Source organism: Pristiophorus japonicus, chromosome 31 (genome assembly GCF_044704955.1).
Source record: "Pristiophorus japonicus isolate sPriJap1 chromosome 31, sPriJap1.hap1, whole genome shotgun sequence".
Lineage (NCBI taxonomy): Eukaryota > Metazoa > Chordata > Chondrichthyes > Pristiophoridae > Pristiophorus > Pristiophorus japonicus.
The window spans coordinates 13,516,800-13,543,000 of NC_092007.1; the positions used below are offsets into that span (position 1 = coordinate 13,516,800).

Genomic DNA, 26,201 nt, shown 5'->3' on the forward strand with positions numbered 1-26,201 from the left:
ACACATACAGTGTGATATACCCTCTACCCACACATACAGTGTGATATACCGTCTACCCCACACATACTGTATAATACACCCTCTACCCACACATACAGTGTAATATACCCTCTACCCACACATACAGTGTGATATACCCTCTACCCACACATACAGTGTGATATACCCTCTACCCAACACATACAGTGTGTTATACCCTCTACCCCACACATACAGTGTGATATACCCTCTACCCCACACATACAGTGTGATATACACTCTACCCCACACATACAGTGTGATATACCCTCTACCCCACACATACAGTGTGATATACCCTCTACCCACACATACAGTGCGTTATACCCTCTACCCAACACATACAGTGTGATATACCCTCTATCCACACATACAGTGTGATATACCCTCTACCCACACATACATTGTGATATACCCTCTACCCCACACATACAGTGTGATATACCCTCTACCCCACACATACAGTGTGATATACCCTCCACCCACACATAGAGTGTGTTATACCCTCTACCCAACACATACAGTGTGATATACCCTCTACCCACACATACAGTGTGATATACCCTCAACCCACACATACCGTGTGATTTACCCTCTACCCCACTCATACAGTGTGATATACCCTCTACCCCACACATACAGTGTGATATACCCTCTACCCCACACATACAGTGTGATATACCCTCTACCCACACATACAGTGTGATATACCCTCTACCCACACAGACAGTGTGATATACCCTCTACTCCACACATATAGCGTGTTATACCCTCTACCCACGCATACAGTGTGATATACCCTCTACCCCACACATACAGTGTGATATACCCTCTACCCACACATACAGTGTGATATACCCTCTACCCAACACATACAGTGTGATATACCCTCTTCCCACACATACAGTGTGTTATACCCTCTACCCCACACATACAGTGTGATATACCCTCTACCCCACACATACAGTGTGATATACCCTCTACCCACACATACAGTGTGATATACCGTCTACCCCACACATACAGTGTGATATACCCTAAACCCCATACATACAGTGTGATATACCCACTACCCACACATACAGTGTGATATACCCTCTACCCAACACATACAGTGTGATATACCCTCTACCCACACATACAGTGTGATATACCGTCTACCCCACACATACTGTATAATACACCCTCTACCCACACATACAGTGTAATATACCCTCTACCCACACATACAGTGTGATATACCCTCTACCCACACATACAGTGTGATATACCCTCTACCCAACACATACAGTGTGTTATACCCTCTACCCCACACATACAGTGTGATATACCCTCTACCCCACACATAGAGTGTGATATACCCTCTACACCTCACATAGTGTGATATACCCTCTACCCCACACATACAGTGTGATATACCCTCTACCCCACACATACAGTGTCATATACACTCTACCCCACACATACAGTGTGATATACCCTCTACCCCACACATACCGTGTGATTTACCCTCTACCCCACTCATACAGTGTGATATACCCTCTACCCCACACATGCAGTGTGATATACCCTCTACCCCACACATACAGTGTGATATACCCTCTACCCACACATACAGTGTGATATACCCTCTACCCCACACATACAGTGTGATATACCCTCTACCAAACACATACAGTGTGATATACCCTCTTCCCACACATACAGTGTGTTATACCCTCTACCCCACACATACAGTGTGATATACCCTCTACCCCACACATACAGTGTGATATACCCTCTACCCACACATACAGTGTGATATACCCTAAAACCCATACATACAGTGTGATACACCCTCTACCCACACATACAGTGTGATATACCCTCTACCCACACATACAGTCTGATATACCCTCTAACCCACACATACAGTGTGATATACCGTCTCCCCCACAATCACAGTGTGGGATACCCTCTACCCCACACATACAGTGTGATATACCCTCTACCCACACAGACAGTGTGATATACCCTCTACTCCACACATACAGTGTGTTATACCCTCTACCCAAGACATACAGTGTGTTATACCCTCTACCCACGCATACAGTGTGATATACCCTCTACCCCACACATACAGTGTGATATACCCTCTACCCACACATACAGTGTGATATACCCTCTACCCAACACATACAGTGTGATATACCCTCTTCCCACACATACAGTGTGTTATACCCTCTACCCCACACATACAGTGTGATATACCCTCTACCCCACACATACAGTGTGATATACCCTCTACCCACACATACAGTGTGATATACCGTCTACCCCACACATACAGTGTGATATACACGAAACCCCATACATACAGTGTGATATACCCACTACCCACACATACAGTGTGATATACCCTCTACCCAACACATACAGTGTGATATACCCTCTACCCACACATACAGTGTGATATACCGTCTACCCCACACATACTGTGTGATACACCCTCCACCCACACATACAGTGTAATATACCCTCTACCCACACATACAGTGTGATATACCCTCTACCCAACACATACAGTGTGTTATACCCTCTACCCCACACATACAGTGTGATATACCCTCTACCCCACACATAGAGTGTGATATACCCTCTACACCTCACATAGTGTGATATACCCTCTACCCCACACATACAGTGTGACATACCCTCTACCCCACACATACAGTGTGATATACACTCTACCCCACACATACAGTGTGATATACCCTCTACCCACACATACAGTGTGTTATACCCTCTACCCAACACATACAGTGTGATATACCCTCTATCCACACATACAGTGTGATATAACCTCTACCCACACATACATTGTGATATACCCTCTACCCCACACATACAGTGTGATATACCCTCTACCCCACACATACAGTGTGATATACCCTCTACCCACACATACAGTGTGTTATACCCGCTACCCAACACATACAGTGTGATATACCCTCTACCCACACATACAGTGTGATATACCCTCAACCCACACATACCGTGTGATTTACCCTCTACCCCACTCATACAGTGTGATATACCCTCTACCCCACACATACAGTGTGATATACCCTCTACCCCACACATACAGTGTGATATACCCTCTACCCACACATACAGTGTGATATACCCTCTACCCACACATACAGTGTGATATACCCTCTACCCCACACATACAGTGTGATATACCCTCTACCCACACATACAGTGTGATATACACTCTACCCAACACAAACAATGTGATATACTCTCTACCCCATACATACAGTGTGATATACCCTCTATCCAACACATACAGTGTGATATACCCTCTACCCCATACATAGTGTGTTATACCCTCTACCCCATACATACAGTGTGATATACCCTCTACCCACACATAGTGTGTTATATCCTCTACCCCACACATACAGTGTGTTATACCCTCTACCCCATACATACAGTGTGATATACACTCTACCCCACACATACAGTGCGATATACCCTCTACACCACACATACAGTGTGATATACCCTCTACCCACACATACAGTGTCATATACCTTCGATCCCACACATACAGTGTGATATACCCTCTACCCACACATACAGTGTGATATACCCTCTACCCAACACATACAGTGTGTTATACCCTCAACCCCACACATACAGTGTGATATACCCTCTACCCCACACATAGAGTGTGATATACCCTCTATACCTCACATAGTGTGATATACCCTCTACCCCACACATACAGTGTGATATACCCTCTACCCCACACATACAGTGTGATATACACTCTACCCCACACATACAGTGATATACCCTCTACCCACACATACAGTGTGTTATACCCTCTACCCAACACATACAGTGTGATATACCCTCTATCCACACATACAATGTGATATACCCTCTACCCACACATACATTGTGATATACCCTCTACCCACACATACAGTGTGTTATACCCTCTACCCAACACATACAGTGTGATATACCCTCTACCCATACATACAGTGTGATATACCCTCAACCCACACATACCGTGTGATTTACCCTCTACCCCACTCATACAGTGTGATATACCCTCTACCCCACACATACAGTGTGATATACCCTCTACCCCACACATACAGTGTGATATACCCTCTACCCACACATACAGTGTGATATACCCTCTACCCACACATACAGTGTGATATACCCTCTACCCCACACATACAGTGTGATATACCCTCTACCCACACATACAGTGTGATATACACTCTACCCAACACAAACAGTGTGATATACTCTCTACCCCACACATACAATGTGATATACCCTCTACCCCACACACACAGTGTGATATACCGTTTACCCGACACATACAGTGTGATATACCCTCTACCCCACACATACAGTGTGATAAACCCTCTCCCCAACACATACAGTGTGATATACCCTCTACCCAACACATACAGTGTGTTATCCCCTCTACCCACACATACAGTGTGATATACCCTCTACCCACACATACAGTGTGATATACCCTCTACCCCACACATACAGTGTGATATACCCTCTACCCCACACATACAGTGTGATATACCATCTACCCCACACATACAGTGCGATATACCGTCTACCCCACACATACAGTGTGATATACCGTCTACCCCACACATACAGTGTTTTATACTCTCTACCCCATACATACAGTGTGATATACCCTCTATCCAACACATACAGTGTGATATACCCTCTACCCCATACATAGTGTGTTGTACCCTCTACCCCATACATACAGTGTGATATACCCTCTACCCACACATAGTGTGTTATATCCTCTACCCCACACATACAGTGTGTTATACCCTCTACCCCACACATACAGTGCGATATACCCTCTACACCACACATACAGTGTGATATACCCTCTACCCACACATACAGTGTCATATACCTTCGATCCCACACATACAATGTGATATACCCTCTACCCCACACATACAGTGTGATATACCCTCTACCCCACACATACAATGTGTTATACCCTCTACCCACACATGCAGTGTGTTATACCCCCTACCCAACACATACAGTGTGATATACGCTCTACCCAACACATACAGTGTGTTATCCCCTCTACCCACACATACAGTGTGATATATCCTCTACCCCATACATACTGTGTGATATACCCACTACCCACACATACAGTGTGATATACCCTCCACCCAACACATACAGTGTGATAAACCCTCTACCCACACATACAGTGTAATATACCCTCTACGCCACACATACAGTGTGATATACCGTCTCCCCAACACATACAGTGTGATATACCCTCTACCCACACATACAGTGTGATATACCGTCTACCCCACACATACAGTGTGATATACTCTCTACCCAACACATACAGTGTGTTATACCCTCTACCCCACACATACAGTGTGATATACCCTCTACCCCACACAGACAGTGTGATATACCCTCTACACCTCACATAGTGTGATATACCCTCTACCCTACACATACAGTGTGATATACCCTCTACCCCACACATACAGTGTGATATACCCTCTATCCACACATACAGTGTGATATACCCAATACCCCACACATACAGTGTGATATACCCTCTACCCCACACATACAGTGTGATATACCCTCTACCCCACACATACAGTGTGATATACCCTCTACCCCACACATACAGTGTGATATACCCTCTACCCCACACATACAGTGTGATATACACTCTACCCCACACATACAGTGTGTTATACCCTCTACCCAACACATGCAGTGTGATATACCCTCTACCCACACATACAGTGTGATATACCATCTACCCACACATACAGTGTGATATACCCTCTACCCCACTCATACAGTGTGATATACCCTCTACCCACACATACAGTGTGATATACTCTCTACCCAACACATACAGTGTGATATACCCTCTACCCACACATACAGCGTAATATACCCTCTACCCCACACATACAGTGCGATATACCCTCTACCCCACACATACAGTGTGATATACCCTCTACCCACACATACAGTGTGATATACCCTCTACCCCACACATACAGTGTGATATAACCTCTACCCAACACATACAGTGTGATATACCCTCTACCCCACACATACAGTGTTATATACCCTCTACCCACAGATACAATGTGATATACACTCTACCCCACACATACAGTGTGATATACCCTCTACCCCACACATACAGTGTGATATATGCTCTACCCAACACATACAGTGTGATATACACTTTCCCAACACATACAGTGTGATATACCCTCTACCCCACACTTACAGTGTGATATACCCTCTACCCAACACATACAGTGTTATATCCTCCACCACACACATACAGTGTGATATACCCTCCACCCCACACATACAGTGTGATATACCCTCTACCCCACACATACAGTGTGATATACCCTCTACCCCACACATACAGTGTGATATACACTCTACCCCACACATACAGTGTGATATACACTCTACCCACACATACAGTGTGATATACCCTCTACCCCACACATACAGTGTGATATACCCTCTACCCCACACATACAGTGTGATATACCCTCTACCCCACACATACAGTGTGATATACCCTTAACCCACACATACAGTGTGATATACCCTCTGCCCACACATAGTGTGATATACCCTCTACCCCACACATACAATGTGATATACCCACTACCCACACATACAGTGTGATATACCATCTACCCCACACATACAGTGTGATATACCCTCTACCCCACACATACAGTGTGATATACCCTCTACCCCACACATACAGTGTGATATACCCTCTACCCACACATACAGTGTGTTATACCCTCTACCCCACACATACAGTGTGATATACCCTCTACCCCACACATACAGTGTGATATACCCTCTACCCCACACATACAGTGTGATATACCGTCTACCCCACACATACAGTGTGTTATACCCTCTACCCACACATATAGTGTGATATACTCTCTACCCCACACGTACAGTGTGATATACCATCTACCCCACACATACAGTGTGATTACCCTCTACCCACACATACAGTGTGATATACCCTCTACCCACACATACAGTGTGATATACCCTCTACCAACACATACAGTGTGATATACCCTCTACCCCACACATAGTGTGATATATCCTCTACCCACACATACAGTGTGATATACCCTCTACCCACACATACAGTGTGATATACCCTCTACCCACACAAACAGTGTGATATACCCTCTACCCCACACATAGTGTGATTTATCCTCTCCCCAACACAAACAGTGTGATATACCCTCTACCCCACACATAGTGTGATATATCCTCTCCCCAACACATACAGTGTGATATACCCTCTCCCCAACACATACAGTGTGATATACCCTCTACCCCACACATACAGTGTGATATACCGTCTACCCCACACATACAGTGTGATATACCCTCTCCCCACACATACAGTTATAATGGGTGACTTTAATATGCACATAGATTGGGCTAACCAAACTGGAAGCAATACGGTGGAGGAGGATTTTCTGGAGTGCATAAGGGATGGTTTTTTAGACCAATATGTCGAGGAACCAACTAGGGGGGAGGCCATCTTAGACTGGGTGTTATGTAATGAGAGAGGATTAATTAGCAGTCTCATTGTGCGAGGCCCCTTGGGGAAGAGTGACCATAATATGGTGGAATTCTGCATTGGGATGGAGAATGAAACAGTTAATTCAGAGACCATGGTCCAGAACTTGAAGAAGGCTAACTTTGAAGGTATGAGGCTTGAATTGGCTGGGATGGATTGGCGAATGATACTTAAGGGGTTGACTGTGGATGGGCAATGGCAGACATTTAGAGACCGCATGGATGAACTACAACAATTGTACATTCCTGTCTGGCATAAAAATAAAAAAGGGAAGGTGGCTCAACCGTGACTATCAAGGGAAATCAGGGATAGTATTAAAGCCAAGGAAGTGGCATACAAATTGGCCAGAAATAGCAGCGAACCTGGGGACTGGGAGAAATTTAGAACTCAGCAGAGGAGGACAAAGGGTTTGATTAGGACAGGGAAAATGGAGTATGAGAAGAAGCTTGCAGGGAACATTAAGACGGATTGCAAAAGTTTCTATAGATATGTAAAGAGAAAAAGGTTAGTAAAGACAAACGTAGGTCCCCTGCAGTCAGAATCAGGGGAAGTCATAACGGGGAACAAAGAAATGGCGGACCAATTGAACAAGTACTTTGGTTCGGTATTCACGAAGGAGGACACGAACAACCTTCCGGTTATAAAAGGGGTCGGGGGGGTCTAGTAAGGAGGAGGAACTGAGGGAAATCCTTATTAGCCGGGAAATTGTGTTGGGGAAATTGATGGGATTGAAGGCCGATAAATCCCCAGGGTCTGATGGACTGCATCCCAGAGTACTTAAGGAGGTGGCCTTGGAAATAGTGGATGCATTGACAGTCATTTTCCAACATTCCATAGATTCTGGATCAGTTCCTATGGAGTGGAGGGTAGCCAATGTAACCCCACTTTTTAAAAAAGGAGGGAGAGAGAAAACAGGGAATTATAGACCGGTCAGCCTGACCTCAGTAGTGGGTAAAATGATGGAATCAATTATTAAGGATGTCATAGCAGTGCATTTGGAAAGAGGTGACATGATAGGTCCAAGTCAGCATGGATTTGTGAAAGGGAAATCATGCTTGACAAATCTTCTGGAATTTTTTGAGGATGTTTCCAGTAGAGTGGATAAGGGAGAACCAGTTGATCTGGTATATTTGGACTTTCAGAAGGCGTTCGACAAGGTCCCACACAAGAGATTGATGTGCAAAGTTAGAGCACATGGGATTGGGGGTAATGTACTGACATGGATTGAGAACTGGTTGTCAGACAGGAAGCAAAGAGTAGGAGTAAATGGGTACTTTTCAGAATGGCAGGCAGTGACTAGTGGGGTACCGCAAGGTTCTGTGCTGGGGCCCCAGCTGTTTACATTGTACATTAATGATTTAGACGAGGGGATTAAATGTAGTATCTCCAAATTTGCGGATGACACTAAGTTGGGTGGCAGTGTGAGCTGCGAGGAGGATGCTATGAGGCTGCAGAGCGAATTGGATAGGTTTTGTGAGTGGGCAAATGCATGGCAGATGAAGTATAATGTGGATAAATGTGAGGTTATCCACTTTGGTGGTAAAAACAGAGAGACAGACTATTATCTGAATGGTGACAGATTAGGAAAAGGGGAGGTGCAAAGAGACCTGGGTGTCATGGTACATCAGTCATTGAAGGTTGGCATACAGGTGCAGCAGGCGGTTAAGAAAGCAAATGGCATGTTAGCCTTCATAGCGAGGGGATTTGAGTACAGGGGCAGGGAGGTGTTGCTACAGTTGTACAGGGCATTGGTGAGGCCACACCTGGAGTATTGTGTACAGTTTTGGTCTCCTAACCTGAGGAAGGACATTCTTGCTATTGAGGGAGTGCAGCGAAGGTTCACCAGACTGATTCCCGGGATGGCGGGACTGACCTATCAAGAAAGACTGGATCAACTGGGCTTGTATTCACTGGAGTTCAGAAGAATGAGAGGGGACCTCATAGAAACATTTAAAATTCTGACGGGGTTAGACAGGTTAGATGCAGGAAGAATGTTCCCAATGTTGGGGAAGTCCAGAACCAGAGGTCACAGTCTAAGGATAAGGGGTAAGCCATTTAGGACCGAGATGCGGAGGAACTTCTTCACCCAGAAAGTGGTGAACCTGTGGAATTCTCTACCACAGAAAGTTGTTGAGGCCAATTCACTAAATATATTCAAAAAGGAGTTAGATGAAGTCCTTACTACTAGGGGGATCAAGGGTTATGGCGAGAAAGCAGGAATGGGGTACTGAAGTTGAATGTTCAGCCATGAACTCATTGAATGGCGGTGCAGGCTAGAAGGGCCGAATGGCCTACTCCTGCACCTATTTTCTATGTTTCTATGTTTCTATACCCTCTACCCCACACATACAGTGTGATATACCCTCTACCCCACACATACAGTGTGATATACCCTCTACCCCACACATACAGTGTGATATACCCTCTACCCCACACATAGTGTGATATACCCTCTACCCACACATACAGTGTGATATACCCTCTACCCACACATACAGTGTGATATACCCTCTACCCACACATAGTGTGATATACCCTCTACCCACACAAAGTGTGATATACCCTCTACCCCACACATACAGTGTGATATACTCTCTACCCCACACATACAGTGTGATATACCCTCTACCCCACACATACAGTGTGATATACCCTCTACCCACACAAATTGTGATATACCCTCTACCCAGACATACAGTGTGATATACCCTCTACCCACACATACAGTGTGATATATCCTCTACCCAACACATACAGTGTGATATACTCTCTACACCGCACATAGTGTGATATACCCTCTACCCCACACATACAGTGTGATATACCCTCTACCCCACACATACAGTGTGATATACCCTCTACCCCACACATACAGTGTGATATACAGTCTACCCCACACATACAGTGTGATATACCCTCTACCCCACACATAGTGTGATATACCCTCTACCCCACACATAGTGTGATATACCCTCTACCCACACATACAGTGTGATATACCCTCTACCCACACATACAGTGTGATATACCCTCTACCCACACATAGTGTGATATACCCTCTACCCACACAAAGTGTGATATACCCTCTACCCCACACATACAGTGTGATATACTCTCTACCCCACACATACAGTGTGATATACCCTCTACCCCACACATACAGTATGATATACCCTCTACCCACACAAAGTGTGATATACCCTCTACCCACACATACAGTGTGATATACCCTCTACCCCACACATACAGTGTGATATACCCTCTACCCACACAAATTGTGATATACCCTCTACCCCACACATACAGTGTGATATACCCTCTACCCCACACATACAGTGTGATATACCCTCTACCCAACACATACAGGATTTATGAAAGGGAAATCATGCTTGACAAATCTTCTGGAATTTTTTGAGGATGTAACTAGTAGAGTGGACAAGGGAGAACCAGTGGATGTGGTGTATTTGGACTTTCAAAAGACCTTTGACAAGGTCCCACATAAGAGATTAGTGTGCAAAATCAAAGCACATGGTTTTGGGGGTAATGTACTGGCGTGGATAGAGAACTGGTTGGCAGACAGGAAGCAGAGAGTCAGGATAAACGGGTCCTTTTCAGAATGGCAGGCAGTGACTAGTGGGGTGCCGCAGGGCTCAGTGCTGGGACCCCAGCTATTTACAATATACATCAATGATTTTGATAAAGGAATTGAGTGTAATATCTCCAAGTTTGTGGATGACACTAAGCTGGGTGGCGGTGTGAGCTGTGAGGAGGATGCTAAGAGGCTGCAGGGTGACTTGGACAGGTTAGGTGAGTGGGCAAATGCATGGCAGATGCAGTATAATGTTGATAAATGTGAGGTTATCCACTTTGGTGGCAAAAACAGGAAGGCAGAATATTATCTGAATGGCGGCAGATTAGGAAAAGGGGAGGTGCAACGAGACCTGGATGTCATGGTACATCAGTCATTGAAGGTTGGCATGCAGGTACAGCAGGCGGTGAAGAAGGCAAATGGTATGTTGGCCTTCATAGTGAGAGGATTTGAGTATAGGAGCAGGGAGGTCTTACTGCAGTTGTACAAGGCCTTGGTGAGGCCACACCTGGAATATTGTGTTCAGTTTTGGACTCCTAATCTGAGGAAGGACATTCTTGCTATTGAGGGAGTGCAGCGAAGGTTCACCAGACTGATTCCTGGGATGGCGGGACTGACCTATCAAGAAAGACTGGTTCAACTGGGCCTGTATTCACTGGAGTTTAGAAGGATGAGAGGGGATCTCATAGAAACATGTAATATTCTGACGGGACTGGCCAGGTTAGATGCGGGAAGACTGTTCCCGATATAGGGGAAGACCAGAACCAGGGGTCACAGTCTAAGGATAAGGGGTAAGCCATTTAGGACCGAGATGAGGAGAAACTTCTTCACTCAGAGAGTTGTTAACCTGTGGAATTCTCTACCGCAGAGAGTTGTTGAGGCCAGTCCATTAGATATATTCAAGAGGGAGTTAGATATGGTCCTTACAGCTAAAGGGATCAAGGGGTATGGAGAGAAAGCAGGAATGGGGTACTGAGGGAATGATCAGCCATGATCTTATTGAATGGTGGTGCAGGCTCGAAGGGCCGAATGGCCTACTCCTGCACCTATTTTCTATGTTTCTATGTTTCTATATACCCTCAACACCACACAGAGTACGATATACCCTCTACCAAACTTTTGCACCTCAAATGTATTTATTTTTTACAAAACTTCATGTCCTCGCCCCTCCCTATCTCTGTAACCCTCTCCAGCCCCTACACCCCTCCCTATCTCTGTAACCCCCACCAGCCCCTACACCCCTCCCTATCTCTGTAACCTCCTTCAGCTCCTACACCCCTCCCTATCTCTGTAACCTCCTCCAGCCCCTACACCCCTCCCTATCTCTGTAACCTCCTCCAGCCCCTACAAACCTCCCTATCTCTGTAACCTCCTTCAGCCAGTAAACCCCTCCCTATCTCTGTAACCACCTCCAGCCCTACACCCCTCCCTATCTCTGTAACCACCTCCAGCCCCTACACCCCTCCCTATCTCTGTAACCCCCTCCAGCCCTACACCCCTCCCTATCTCTCTAACCTCCTTCAGCCCCTACAACCCTCCCTATCTCTGTAACCTCCTACAGCCCCTACACCCTCCCTATCTCTGTAACCTCCTCCAGCCCCTACACACCTCCCTAACTCTGTAACCACCTCCAGCCCCTACACCCCTCCCTATCTCTGTAACCTCCTCCAGCCCCTACATCCCTCCCTATCTCTGTAACCTCCTCCAGCCCCTACACACCTCCCTATCTCTGTAACCCCCTCCAGCCCCTACACCCTCCCTATCTCTGTAACCTCCTCCAGCCCCTACACCCCTCCCTATCTCTGTAACCTCCTCCAGCCCCTACAACCCTCCCAGATCTCTGCGCTCCTCCAATTCTGGCCTCTTGCCCATCCCCCGATTCCCATCGCTCCACCATCGGAGGCCGTGCCTTCAGCTGCCTGGGCCCCAAGTTCTGGAACTCCCTCCCTGAACCTCTCCGCCTCTCTCTCTCTCCTTCAAGACGCTGCTTATAAAACAATCTCTTTGACCCAGCTTTCGGTCACCTGTCCCTAATATCTCCTTATGTGGCTCGGGGTCAGATTCTGTCTGATAATCGCTCGTGTGATGCAACTTTGGACGTTTTACTACATTTACGGTGCTATACAAACGCAATGTGTTGTTGTTCTATTTCCGGCATTTTCTGATTATCTTTCAGTTTGACAGTTTGTGTTAAATATTGACTCACACTGATTCTATTCCCAAGAATAAAATTCGCGGTGGCACATCTGGGAAACTATTTTAATGGTTGAACTTTCGACAGATCCATATGTGCCAACCATATCTCAGTGAGCTGCACTCTCGCCTCTGAGTCAGAAGGCCATGGGTTCACGTCCCGCTCCAGGGACTTGAGCATAAACATCTAGGGTGACACTACAGTGCAATACTGAGGGAGTGCCGCACTATCGGAGGAGCAGTACTGAGGGAGTGCCGCACTGTCGGAGGGGCAGTACTGAGGAAGTGCTGCATTGTCGGAGGGGCCGTTTTTCGGATGAGTCGTTAAACCGAGGCCCCGTCTGCCCTCTCGGGTGGATGTAAAAGATCCCGGGGCCACTATTTGGAAGAAGAGCAGGGGGAGTTCTCCCCGGTGTCCTGGGGCCAATATTTATCCCTCAACCAACATCACTAACACAGATGATCTGGGTCATTATCACATCGCTGTGTGTGGGAGCTTGCTGTGCGCAAATTGGCGTTTCCCACATTACAACAGTGAGCGCACTCCACAAGTACTTCATTGGCTGTCAACCACTTTGAGATGTCCGGTAGTCATGAAAGGCGCTATTTAAATGCAATTCTTTGTTTCTTTCAGATAAACCCAGGAATGTGAAAATCCTGTCCTCAGACACAGTGAAAGAGGGAATGCTGGTAACTTTAACATGTGACAATGATGCAAACCCTCATGCACATGTCTATAGCTGGGTAAAGTCGTGCGGCCCAGCGTATAAGATCCTAGGTTCTTCGCCATCAGTGGGAATTACAATTTCAAGTGAAGATGAGCATTGTGACTATTATTGTACAGCAAAGAATACCATCGGTGAACAGAGGTCCCAATCCAAACGCTTTGTGGTGCTGTGTAAGTATCCACCCTGTGATATACCTTCGACCCCCACCAGGACAGTGAGCACTGTGTACAGTTCTGGTCTCCATATACCTGTGTTAGACCACACTTGGAGCACTGTGTACAGTTCTGGTCTCCATATACCTGGGTTAGACCACACTTGGAGCACCATGCACAGTTCTGGTCTCCATATACCTGGGTTAGACCACACTTGGAGCACTGTGTACAGTTCTGGTCTCCATATACCTGGGTTAGACCACACTTGGAGCACTGTGCACAGTTCTGGTCTCCATATACCTGTGTTAGTCCACACTTGGAGCACTGTGCACAGTTCTGGTCCCCATATACCTGGGTTAAACCACACTTGGAGCACTGTGCACAGTTCTGGTCTCCATATACCTGGGTTAGACCACACTTGGAGCACTGTGCACAGTTCTGGTCTCCATATACCTCAGTTAGACCACACTTGGAGCACTGTGCACAGTTCTGGTCTCCATATTATATAAAATGATATAGAGGCACTGGAGAGGGTACAGAGTAGATTTACAAGGACGATCCCAGAACTGAGAGGTTATAACTATCAGGAAAGGCTGGGGCTCATTTCTCTGGAGAAGAGAAGGCTGAGGGGTGAGCTGATGGAGGTGTGTAGATTATGAAAGGGTTCGATAGGGTACACGTAGAGAAGATGTTCCCACTTGTGGGGGAGACCAGAACTAGGGGCCATCAATATACGACAGTCACTAATAAATCCAATGGGGAATTCAGGAGAAACTTCTTTACCCAGAGAGGGGTGAGAATGTGGGACTCGCTCCCACAGGGAGGGGTCGAGGCGAGGAGCAGAGATACATTTAAGGGGAAGCTGGATAAACACATGAGGGAGAAAGGAATAGAAGGATATGGTGATGGGGTGAGATGGAGAGGGGAGGGAGGGGGCTGGTGTGGGACATAAACCCCGGCACGGGGCGGTGGGACATAAACCCCGGCACGGAGCGGTGGGACATAAACCCCGGCACAGAGCAGTGGGCCATAAACTCCGGCACGGAGCGGTGGGACATAAACCCTGGCACGGAGCGGGGGGACATAAACCCCGGCACGGAGCGGGGGGACATAAACCCCGGCACGGAGCGGTGGGACATAAACCCCGGCACGGAGCGGTGGGACATAAACCCTGGCACGGAGCGGGGGGACATAAATCCCGGCACGGAGCGGGGGGACATAAACCCCGGCACGGAGCGGTGGGACATAAACCCCGGCACGGAGCGGTGGGACATAAACCCCGGCACGGAGCAGGGGGACATAAACCCCGGCACGGAGCGGTGGGACATAAACCCTGGCACGGAGCGGTGGGACATAAACCCCGGCACGGAGCGGTGGGACATAAACCCCAGCACGGAGCGGTGGGACATAAACCCTGGCACGGAGCGGTGGGACATAAACCCTGGCACGGAGCGGTGGGACATAAACCCCGGCACGGAGCGGTGGGGCCCAGTGGCCTGTTTCTGGGCTTTGACTCAATTTAATCCTGCATCTCTCCTGGGCAAAGGGAAGGGGGATTAACAGGTAGGGGCAGCATAGAGAAGGGGCAAGGATGTCACGAATATGGCCCTTGATGTCCTATCGCATTTCTGTCGTCACAATCTCAATCCACCTTTCACTTCAAGTATAAAGTATGGAGTATAAAAGCAGGGAAGTCTTGCTCCAGTTATACAGGGTATTGGTGAGGCCACACCTGGAGTACTGCGTGCAGTTTTGGTCTCCATATTTACGAAAGGATATGCTTGCTTTGGAGGCAGTTCAGAGAAGGTTCACTCAGTTGATTCCGGGGATGAGGGGGTTGACTTATGAGGAAAGGTTGAGTAGGTTGGGCCTCCACTCATTGAAATTCAGAAGAATGAGAGGTGATCTTATCGAAACGTGTAAGATTCTGAGGGGGCTGGGCAGGGTGGATGCAGAGAGGATGTTTCCCCCTCGTGGGGGAATCTAGAACTAGGGGGCACAGTCTCAGAATAAGCGGTCGGCCATTTAAACTGAGATGAGGAGGAATTTCTTCTCTCAGAGGGTCGTAAATCTGTGGCATTCTCTGCCTCAGAGAGCTGTGGAGGCTGGGTCATTGAATATATTTAAGGTGGAGATCGACAGATTTTTGAGCGATAAGGGAGTGAAGGGTTATGGGGAGCGGGCGGGGAAGTGGAGCTGAGTCCATGATCGGATCAGCCATGATCGTATTAAATGGCGGAGCAGGATCGAGGGGCCGAATGGCCGACTCCTGCTCCTATTTCTTATGCTGTTCCCTTCAAATTTCCAGATTCTCCGAAGAACACACAGGTTCAATCACTGATGAGGCCGCTGCAGGAAGGTAACCGTGTTACTTTGACGTGTAACTCAAAGAGCAGTCCATTACCCCAGTATACCTGGTATAAGAGCAAGGTGAATATCAAAACAACAGTGGGCCAGACACTGTCGCTCGGTCCTCTCAATCGGAAGGATTCTGGAGATTATTATTGTAAGGCGACTAACACGATCGGAAGTGAAACATCGAAGGCCATCTGGATCGACGTGCTCTGTGAGTACCTGGATTTCACACAGTGGTCACGTCTCCATATACCTGGGTTAGACCACACTTGGAGCACTGTGCACAGTTCTGGTCTCCATATACCTGGGTTAGACCACACTTGGGGCACTGTGTACAGTTCTGGTCTCCATATACCTGGGTTAGACCACACTTGGAGCACCGTGCACAGTTCTGGTCTCCATATACCTGGGTTAGACCACACTTGGGGCACTGTGTACAGTTCTGGTCTCCATATACCTGGGTTAGACCACACTTGGAGCACCGTGCACAGTTCTGGTCTCCATATACCTCAGTTAGACCACACTTGGAGCACTGTGCACAGTTCTGGTCTCCATATAGCTCAGTAAGACCACACTTGGAGCACTGTACACAGTTCTGGTCTCCGTATACCTCGATTAGAACACACTTGGAGCACTGTGCACAGTTCTGGTCTCCATATACCTGGGTTAGACCACACTTGGAGCACTGTGCACAGTTCTGGTCTCCATATACCTCAGTTAGACCACACTGGGAGCACTGTGCACAGTTCTGGTCTCCATATACCTGGGTTAGACCACACTTGGAGCACCGTGCACAGTTCTGGTCTCCATATACCTGGGTTAGACCACACTTGGAGCACTGTGCACAGTTCTGGTCTCCATATACCTGGGTTAGACCACACTTGGAGCACTGTGCACAGTTCTGGTCTCCATATACCTGGGTTAGACCACACTTGGAGCACTGTGCACAGTTCTGGTCTCCATATAGCTCAGTTAGACCACACTTGGAGCACTGTACACAGTTCTGGTCTCCGTATACCTCGATTAGAACACACTTGGAGCACTGTGCACAGTTCTGGTCTCCATATATCTGGGTTAGACCACACTTGGAGCACTGTGCACAATACCGGTCTCCGTATTATACCAATGATATAGAGGCACTGGAGAGGGTGCAGAAAGATTTACAAGGATGATCCCAGAACTGAGAGGTTATAACTATCAGGAAAGGCTTGGGCTCATTTCTCTAGAGAAGAGAAGGCTGAGGGGTGAGCTGATGGAGGTGTGTAGATTATGAAAGGGTTCGATAGGGTAGATGTAGAGAAGATGTTCCCACTTGTGGGGAGAGACCAGAACTAGGGGCCATCAATATACGACAGTCACTAATAAATCCAATGGGGAATTCAGGAGAAACTTCTTTACCCAGAGAGGGTGAGAATGTGGGACTCGCTCCCACAGGGAGGGGTCGAGGCGAGGAGCAGAGATACATTTAAGGGGGAAGCTAGATAAACACATGAGGGAGAAAGGAATAGAAGGAGATGGTGATGGGGTGAGATGGAGAGGGGAGGGAGGGGGCTGTTGTGGGACATAAACCCCGGCACGGAGCGGTGGGACATAAACCCCGGCACGGAGCGGGGGGACATAAACCCCGGCACGGAGCGGGGGGGCATAAACCCCGGCACGGAGCACGGAGCGGTGGGACATAAACCCCGGCACGGAGCGGGGGGGCATAAACCCCGGCACGGAGCACGGAGCGGTGGGACATAAACCCCGGCACGGAGCAGGGGGGGCATAAACCCCGGCACGGAGCACGGAGCGGTGGGACATAAACCCCGGCACGGAGCGGTGGGACATAAACCCCGGCGCGGAGCGGTGGGGCCCAGTGGGCCTGTGTCTGGGCCAGATATCCGATGGAATCCTGTGTAAGTTCCTTCTGCCTGTCTTTACTCCTTGTGGTAGATGCTCCCGGAGACACTGAGGTTTCCATCTCACCGCCAAAGGACGTGATTAAGGAAGGAGACAATATCACACTGACTTGTAGCAGTGATGGTAAACCTGCCATCAACGAGTACAAATGGACACTGGAGCGGCGGGACATGACTATCACCCTTCCAGCGACTGGGAAGGACCTGCGTTTGTACACCGTCACTGGGGAGCAGGACGGTCTGTACTTCTGTGAGGCACAAAACTCAATCGGGTCTCACAGGTCCAAGGGACGGCGGATCAAAGTCGTGGGTAAGTGTCCTTTCCCCAAGTATTATCCCACGTCGGGCTCCGATGATTGACCCCGCACTGCGCACCAGTCTGTACACATCGGTACACCCCCAGTGTCAGCTATGGCCCAGTGGGCTGCCCTCTCGCCTCCGAGACCGAGGGTTTGTGGGTTCGAACCCCCACTCCACAGACCCGAGCACAGATATCCAGGCTGAGACTCCCAGTATAGTGCTGAGGGAGCGCCGCGCTGTCGGAGGGGCAGTACTGAGGGAGCGCTGCACTGTCGGAGGGGCAGTACTGAGGGAGCACCGCACTGTCGGAGGGGCAGTACTGAGGGAGCGCCGCACTGTCGGAGGGGCAGTACTGAGGGAGTGCCGCACTGTCGGAGGGGCAGTACTGAGGGAGCGCCGCACTGTCGGAGGGGCAGTACTGAGGGAGCGCTGCACTGTCGGAGGGGCAGTACTGAGGGAGCGCTGCACTGTCGGAGGTGCAGTACTGAGGGAGTGCCATACTGCGCTGTCGGAGGGACAGTACTGAGGGAGCTCCGCACTGTCGGAGGGGCAGTACTGAGAGAGTGCCGTACTGCGCTGTCGGAGGGACAGTACTGAGGGAACACCGCACTGTCGGAGGGGCAGTACTGAGGGAGCACTGCACTGTCGGAGCGGCAGTACTGAGGGAGCGCTGCACTGTCGGAGGGGCAGTACTGAGGGAGCGCTGCACTGTCGGAGCGGCAGTACTGAGGGAGCGCTGCACTGTCGGAGGGGCAGTACTGAGGGAGCGCCGCACTGTCGGAGCGGCAGTACTGAGGGAGTGCCGTACTGTCGGAGGGGCAGTACTGAGGGAGCGCTGCACTGTCGGAGCGGCAGTACTGAGGGAGCGCTGCACTGTCGGAGGGGCAGTACTGAGGGAGCGCCGCACTGTCGGAGGGGCAGTACTGAGGGAGCACTGCACTGTCGGAGGGGCAGTACTGAGGGAGCGCCGCACTGTCGGAGGGGCAGTACTGAGGGAGCACTGCACTGTCGGAGGGGCAGTACTGAGGGAGCGCTGCACTGTCGGAGGGACAGTACTGAGGGAGTGCCGTACTGCGCTGTCGGAGGGACAGTACTGAGGGAACACCGCACTGTCGGAGGGACAGTACTGAGGGAGCGCCGCGCTGTCGGAGGGGCAGTACTGAGGGAGTGCCGTACTGCGCTGTCGGAGGGACAGTACTGAGGGAACACCGCACTGTCGGAGGGGCAGTACTGAGGGAGCGCTGCACTGTCGGAGGGGCGGTACTGAGAGAGTGCCGTACTGCGCTATCGGAGGGACAGTACTGAGGGAACACCGCACTGTCGGAGGGGCAGTACTGAGGGAGCACCGCACTATCGGAGGGGCAGTACTGAGGGAGCATCGCACTGTCAGAGGGGCAGTACTGAGGGAATGTCGTACTGCACTGTCGGAGGGGCAGTTCTGAGGGAGCACCGCACTGTCGGGGGGACAGTACTGAGGGAGCACCGCACTGTCGGAGGGGCAGTACTGAGGGAGTGCCACACTGTCGGAGGGGCAGTACTGAGGGAATGCCGTACTGCACTGTCGGAGGGACAGTACTGAGGGAGCGCCGCACTGTCGGAGGGGCAGTACTGAGGGAGTGCCGCACTGTCGGAGGGGCAGTACTGAGGGAATGCCGTACTGCATTGTTGGAGGGGCAGTACTGAGGGAGCCCCGCACTGTCGGAGGGGCAGTTCTGAGGGAGCACCGCACTGTTGGAGGGGCAGTACTGAGGGAGCGCCACATTATCGGAGGGGCAGTACTGAGTGAGTCGTGCAGGGATCTTATATTCTTGTTTTATAATTCACTTTGCTTCTTACAGACAGTCACATCAAACTGATAATCATTATTCTTGCTGTGATATTGGCCGTCGTAATGGTGATAATTCTTGTCATCCTAATTATCCGCAAGTAAGTGCATTCTGAACACCAATACTCAGCCAGTAAATGATGGAGGGTATGCTAAAATTGTATAGAACCTTGGTTAGTCCACACTTGGAGCACTGTGCACAGTTCTGGTCTCCATATACCTGGGTTAGACCACACTTGAAGCACTGTGCACAGTTCTGGTCTCCATATACCTGGGTTAGACCACACTTGGAGCACTGTGCACAGTTCTGGTCTCCATATACCTTGGTTAGCCCACACTTGGAGCACCGTGCACAGTTCTGGTCTCCATATACCTGGGTTAGACCACACTTGGAGCACCGTGCACAGTTCTGGTCTCCATATACCTGGGTTAGACCACACTTGGAGCACTGTGCACAGTTCTGGTCTCCATATACCTGGGTTAGACCACACTTGGAGCACCGTGCACAGTTCTGGTCTCCATATACCTGGGTTAGACCACACTTGGAGCACCGTGTACAGTTCTGGTCTCCATATACCTGGGTTAGACCACACTTGGAGCACCGTGCACAGTTCTGGTCACCATATACCTGGGTTAGACCACACTTGGAGCACTGTGCACAGTTCTGGTCTCCATATTATAAAAATGATATAGAGGCATTGGAGATGGTGCAGAGAAGATTTACCAGGATGATACCAGAACTGAGAGGTTATAACTATCAGGAAAGGCTGGGGCTCATTTCTCTAGAGAAGAGAGGGCTGAGGGGTGAGCTGATGGAGGTGTGTAGATTATGAAAGGGTTCGATAGGGTACACGTAGAGAAGATGTTCCCACTTGTGGGGGAGACCAGAACTAGGGGCCATCAATATACGACAGTCACTAATAAATCCAATGGGGAATTCAGGAGAAACTTCTTTACCCAGAGAGGGGTGAGAATGTGGGACTCGCTCCCACAGGGAGGGGTCGAGGCGAGGAGCAGAGATACATTTAAGGGGGAAGCTGGATAAACACATGAGGGAGAAAGGAATAGAAGGATATGGTGATGGGGTGAGATGGAGAGGGGAGGGAGGAGGCTGGTGTGGGACATAAACCCCGGCACGGAGCGGTGGGACATAAACCCCGGCACGGAGCGGTGGGACATAAACCCTGGCACGGAGCGGTGGGACATAAACCCCGGCACGGAGCGCTGGGACATAAACCCCGGCACGGAGCGGTGGGACGTAAACCCCGGCATGGAGCAGTGGGACATAAACCCCGGCACGGAGCGGTGGGACATAAACCCCGGCACGGAGCGGTGGGACATAAACCCCGGCACGGAGCAGTGGGACATAAACCCCGGCACGGAGCGGTGGGACATAAACCCCGGCACGGAGCGGTGGGGCCCAGTGGCCTGTGTCGGGGCTGTACGCTCGTAAGTTGAGCAGAATGTTACGGAACCAACCAGAGGGCAGGCGATCTGGTCCTGTGTAATGGGACAGCATTAATAAACAACGTCTTCGTAAAGGATCCCCTTGGAATGAGTGATCATAGCATGATTGAATTTCAAATTCAGATGGAGGGTGAGAAATCTGCATCTCCAACCAGCGTACTAAGCTTAAATACAGGAGACTATAAAGGTATGAGGGCAGAGTTGGGTAAAGTGGACTGGGAAAATAGATTAAAGTGTAGGACGCTTGATGAACAGTGGCGTACATTTAAGGAGATAGTTCACAATTCTCAAGAAAAATATATTCCAGTGAGTAGCAACGTGTGTAAAAGCATCCGTGGCCAACCAAAGAAATAAAAGACGGTATCCAATTAAAAACAAGATTATACAAAGTGGCCAAAACTAGAATGATCCCGGGGATGAACAACTTCCGTGACATGGAGAGATTGGATAAGCTGGGTTTGTTCTCCTTGGAGCTGAAAAGATTGAGAGGCGGTTTGATCGAGGTGTTCAATATCATGAGGGGTTTTGACAAGGCTTTTGGTGACAAATACAGGAAGTCAGAATATTATCTGAATGGCGGCAGATTAGGAAAAGGGGAGGTGCAACGAGACCTGGGTGTCATGGTACATCAGTCATTGAAGGTTGGCATGCAGGTACAGCAGGCGGTGAAGAAGGCAAATGGTATGTTGGCCTTCATAGCGAGGGGATTTGAGTATAGGAGCAGGGAGGTCTTACTGCAGTTGTACAGGGCCTTGGTGAGGCCTCACCTGGAATATTGTGTTCAGTTTTGGTCTCCTAATCTGAGGAAGGACATTCTTGCTATTGAGGGAGTGCAGCGAAGGATCACCAGACTGATTCCCGGGATGGCAGGACTGACATATGAAGAAAGACTGGATCGACTAAGCTTATATTCACTGGAACTTAGAAGAATGAGAGGGGATCTCATAGAAACGTATAAAATTCTGACGGGACTGGACAGGTTAGATGCAGGAAGAATGTTCCCGCTGTTGGGGAAGTCCAGAACCAGGGGTCACAGTCTAAGGATAAGGGGTAAGCCATTTAGGACCGAGATGAGGAGAAACTTCTTCACTCAGAGAATTGTGAACCTGTGGAATTCTCTACCACAGAGAGTTGTTGAGGCCAGTTCGTTAGATATATTCAAAAGGAAGTTAGATGTGGCCCTTACGGCTAAAGGGATCAAGGGGTATGGAGAGAAAGCAGGAATGGGGTACTGAGGTTGCATGATCAACCATGATCTTATTGAATGGTGGTGCAGGCTCAAAGGGCCGAATGGCCTGCTCCTGCACCTATTGTCTATGTTTCTATGTTTCTATGACCGAGTCAATGAGGAGAAAGTGTTCCCCGGGGGCAGGAGGGCGGGTAACCAGAGGGACACAGATTGACGATAATCGGCGATGGAACCAGAGGGGGAGATGGGGAGAATGTTTTTAACGCAGCGAGTTGTTGTGATCGGGAACGCGCTGCCTGAAAGCTCGGTCGGAGCAGGTTCAATCGTGACTTTCAAACCGGAAATACTGGAAGGGGAAAATGTGCCGGGGCTGTGGGGGAAAGAGCAGAGGGGGAGTGTGGGACTGATTGGAGTCGCTCTGTCACAGAGCCGGCACAGCCCGGGCTCGAGGGGCCCAGTGGGATCCTCCTGTGCTATATCGCTCTGTGATTCTACCCGAATTCCTGCTGCTCACTGAGAGATCACTCTGCAATGCCTCGCTCTGATCCCAATGAAAATATCGGCCTGGAATTCTTGCGCGGAGTACTTAATCATCTCGCGTTTGCACACAGGAGGAATGCGAAGGCTAATTCTCTTCACCAAGATGACACACCTGCCACCAATACAGTCTACAGCATGGTCATAAAACGTAATAAGGTAATTAATACCACAGGCTAAAGACACAGGGGTCCGAAATTCGTTACCGCCATTTTTGAGGCGGTATCAGGGTTGATTTTACCGCCGGGCGATCGGTGCAGGCTCCAATCGCCAAATTCAGCTTGTACACCTGAGGAGTCTGCGTTCCACGAATATATGCGAGGTTGCAGCCCCTGTTCCAATATTCAAAGGGGCCGCTCCTCGAATCCTGGCCGCGCTCCCGTCCCACGCTCCTGATCGTTGGACACCCTGTGCGGAGGGGAGCGGGGCAGGTCCGAGGGCCTCCTCGTAGGACTGCTCGCGGGCACGGCCAAGGGGGGCCATCAGCCGGTCCGGGCAGCGGGCGATCGAGGGGTTGGTCGTTCAGACCCCGGCTGCCGGCCTCTCTTCCGCGGTTACACCCGAGCCGGTGTGTCCCTGGAGATGGGAGCACGCGGTGTCCACCGGTACGCTCGCGGCCTTCCGCCAGAGGTGGGCGCCGGAGGGACTGGAGTGCATCATCACCCCCCCCTCCCACCCCCCCGCCCCCGGCAACAGAATCTTAATTTGATGTATGTTACTGTAAAGCGCGCTCCAGTCCGGGGCGTTCCCCATGGAGACGGCGCAGTCACGTGAGGCTGCTCAGCCAATCAGGTCCAGCATTCCACAGTCTTCCCATTAATAGCGTTGGAAACTCCGTAGCTACGGTGACAGATTCGGAAAAAGGGGAGGTGCAACGAGACCTGGGTGTCATGGTACATCAGTCATTGAAAGTTGGCCATGCAGGTACAGCAGGCAGTGAAGAAGGCAAATGGTATGTTGGCCTTCATAGCGAGGGGATTTGAGTATAGGAGCAGGGAGGTCTTACTGCAGTTGTACAGGGCCTTGGTGAGGCCTCACCTGGAATATTGTGTACAGTTTTGGTCTCCTAATCTGAGGAAGGACGTTCTTGCTATTGAGGGAGTGCAGCGAAGGATCACCAGACTGATTCCCGGGATGGCAGGACTGACATATGAAGAAAGACTGGATCGACTAAGCTTATATTCACTGGAATTTAGAAGAATGAGAGGGGATCTCATAGAAACATGTAAAGTTCTGACGGGATTGGACAGGTTAGATGCAGGAAGAATGTTCCCGATGTTGGGGAAGTCCAGAACCAGGGGTCACAGTCTAAGGATAAGGGGTAAGCCATTTAGGACCGAGATGAGGAGAAACTTCTTCACTCAGAGAATTGTGAACCTGTGGAATTCTCTACCACAAAAAGTTGTTGAGGCCAGTTCGTTAGATATATTCAAGAGGGAGTTAGATGTGGCCCTTACGGCTAAAGGGATCAAGGGGTATGGAGAGAAAGCAGGAATGGGGTACTGAGGGAATGATCAGCCATGATCATATTGAATGGTGGTGCAGGCTCGAAGGGCCGAATGGCCTACTCCTGCTCCTAGTTTCTATGTTCTAACTACCAGTTCTCAGTGCTATTAATGGGAAAAAAAACAAACACACACTAATAAAAAATAAAAAATACACCTCACATAATTAAAATTAATTGAAATTAAAGTTTAAAAAAATGCCTTAGGAATAAACAATATATTTCTGATTTATTTTAAGTTTTGGGTTAAAAATAAACTTCCCTTAGTTGGCAGAGTTTTTAAGCAATAAAATGTGTTTATTTAATTTAATTTTATTGTGTTTATGAGTGTTTTAAAACACTTGCGCCTGTAAAAGTCATCTATGTGCCTACTTTTATCAGCCGCAAGATCTTTGAGGACATTTGCCGGGCAAGATATGGGTAAATACTGCAGTCTTGCCTGTACATATATCCTCGCTCCCGATCTGTCTAGGATCTGTCGAGCTCCAGCGTGACAGATCGGAAAAGACCGTTTTCAGCGCATGCGTGTTGCGCGCCGAAAACCGGCTTTTCCGATGCCTTCCCGGGTCTGTACACACTCCGTACGGTTCCAGGCAGTCGTAATTTCCACAACATTACATTTACAAGATGACTCCTACTCCTTTTTATTCTTGTAAACAGCCATGGTTGCATTGCCAGAGTTGTCCACCAGGTGGAGCAGTAGTCCACCAGATGGAGCCCCATGTTACACTTCTCCCT

At 49.2% G+C, this 26,201-nt stretch overlaps 1 protein-coding gene across 1 annotated transcript in view; it reads left to right on the forward strand.

Annotated features, from left to right (window-relative positions):
• Nucleotides 1-26,201, forward strand: part of LOC139240447 (B-cell receptor CD22-like) — a 136,672-nt gene that overhangs the window by 90,413 nt on the left and 20,058 nt on the right. Inside the window, exons 9-13 of the mRNA XM_070868975.1 lie at nt 14,140-14,403; nt 16,694-16,951; nt 18,676-18,951; nt 20,780-20,867; nt 24,034-24,118. Of these exons, the coding sequence (XP_070725076.1) occupies nt 14,140-14,403; nt 16,694-16,951; nt 18,676-18,951; nt 20,780-20,867; nt 24,034-24,118 (971 nt within the window). The remainder of the gene's footprint in view (nt 1-14,139; nt 14,404-16,693; nt 16,952-18,675; nt 18,952-20,779; nt 20,868-24,033; nt 24,119-26,201) is intronic.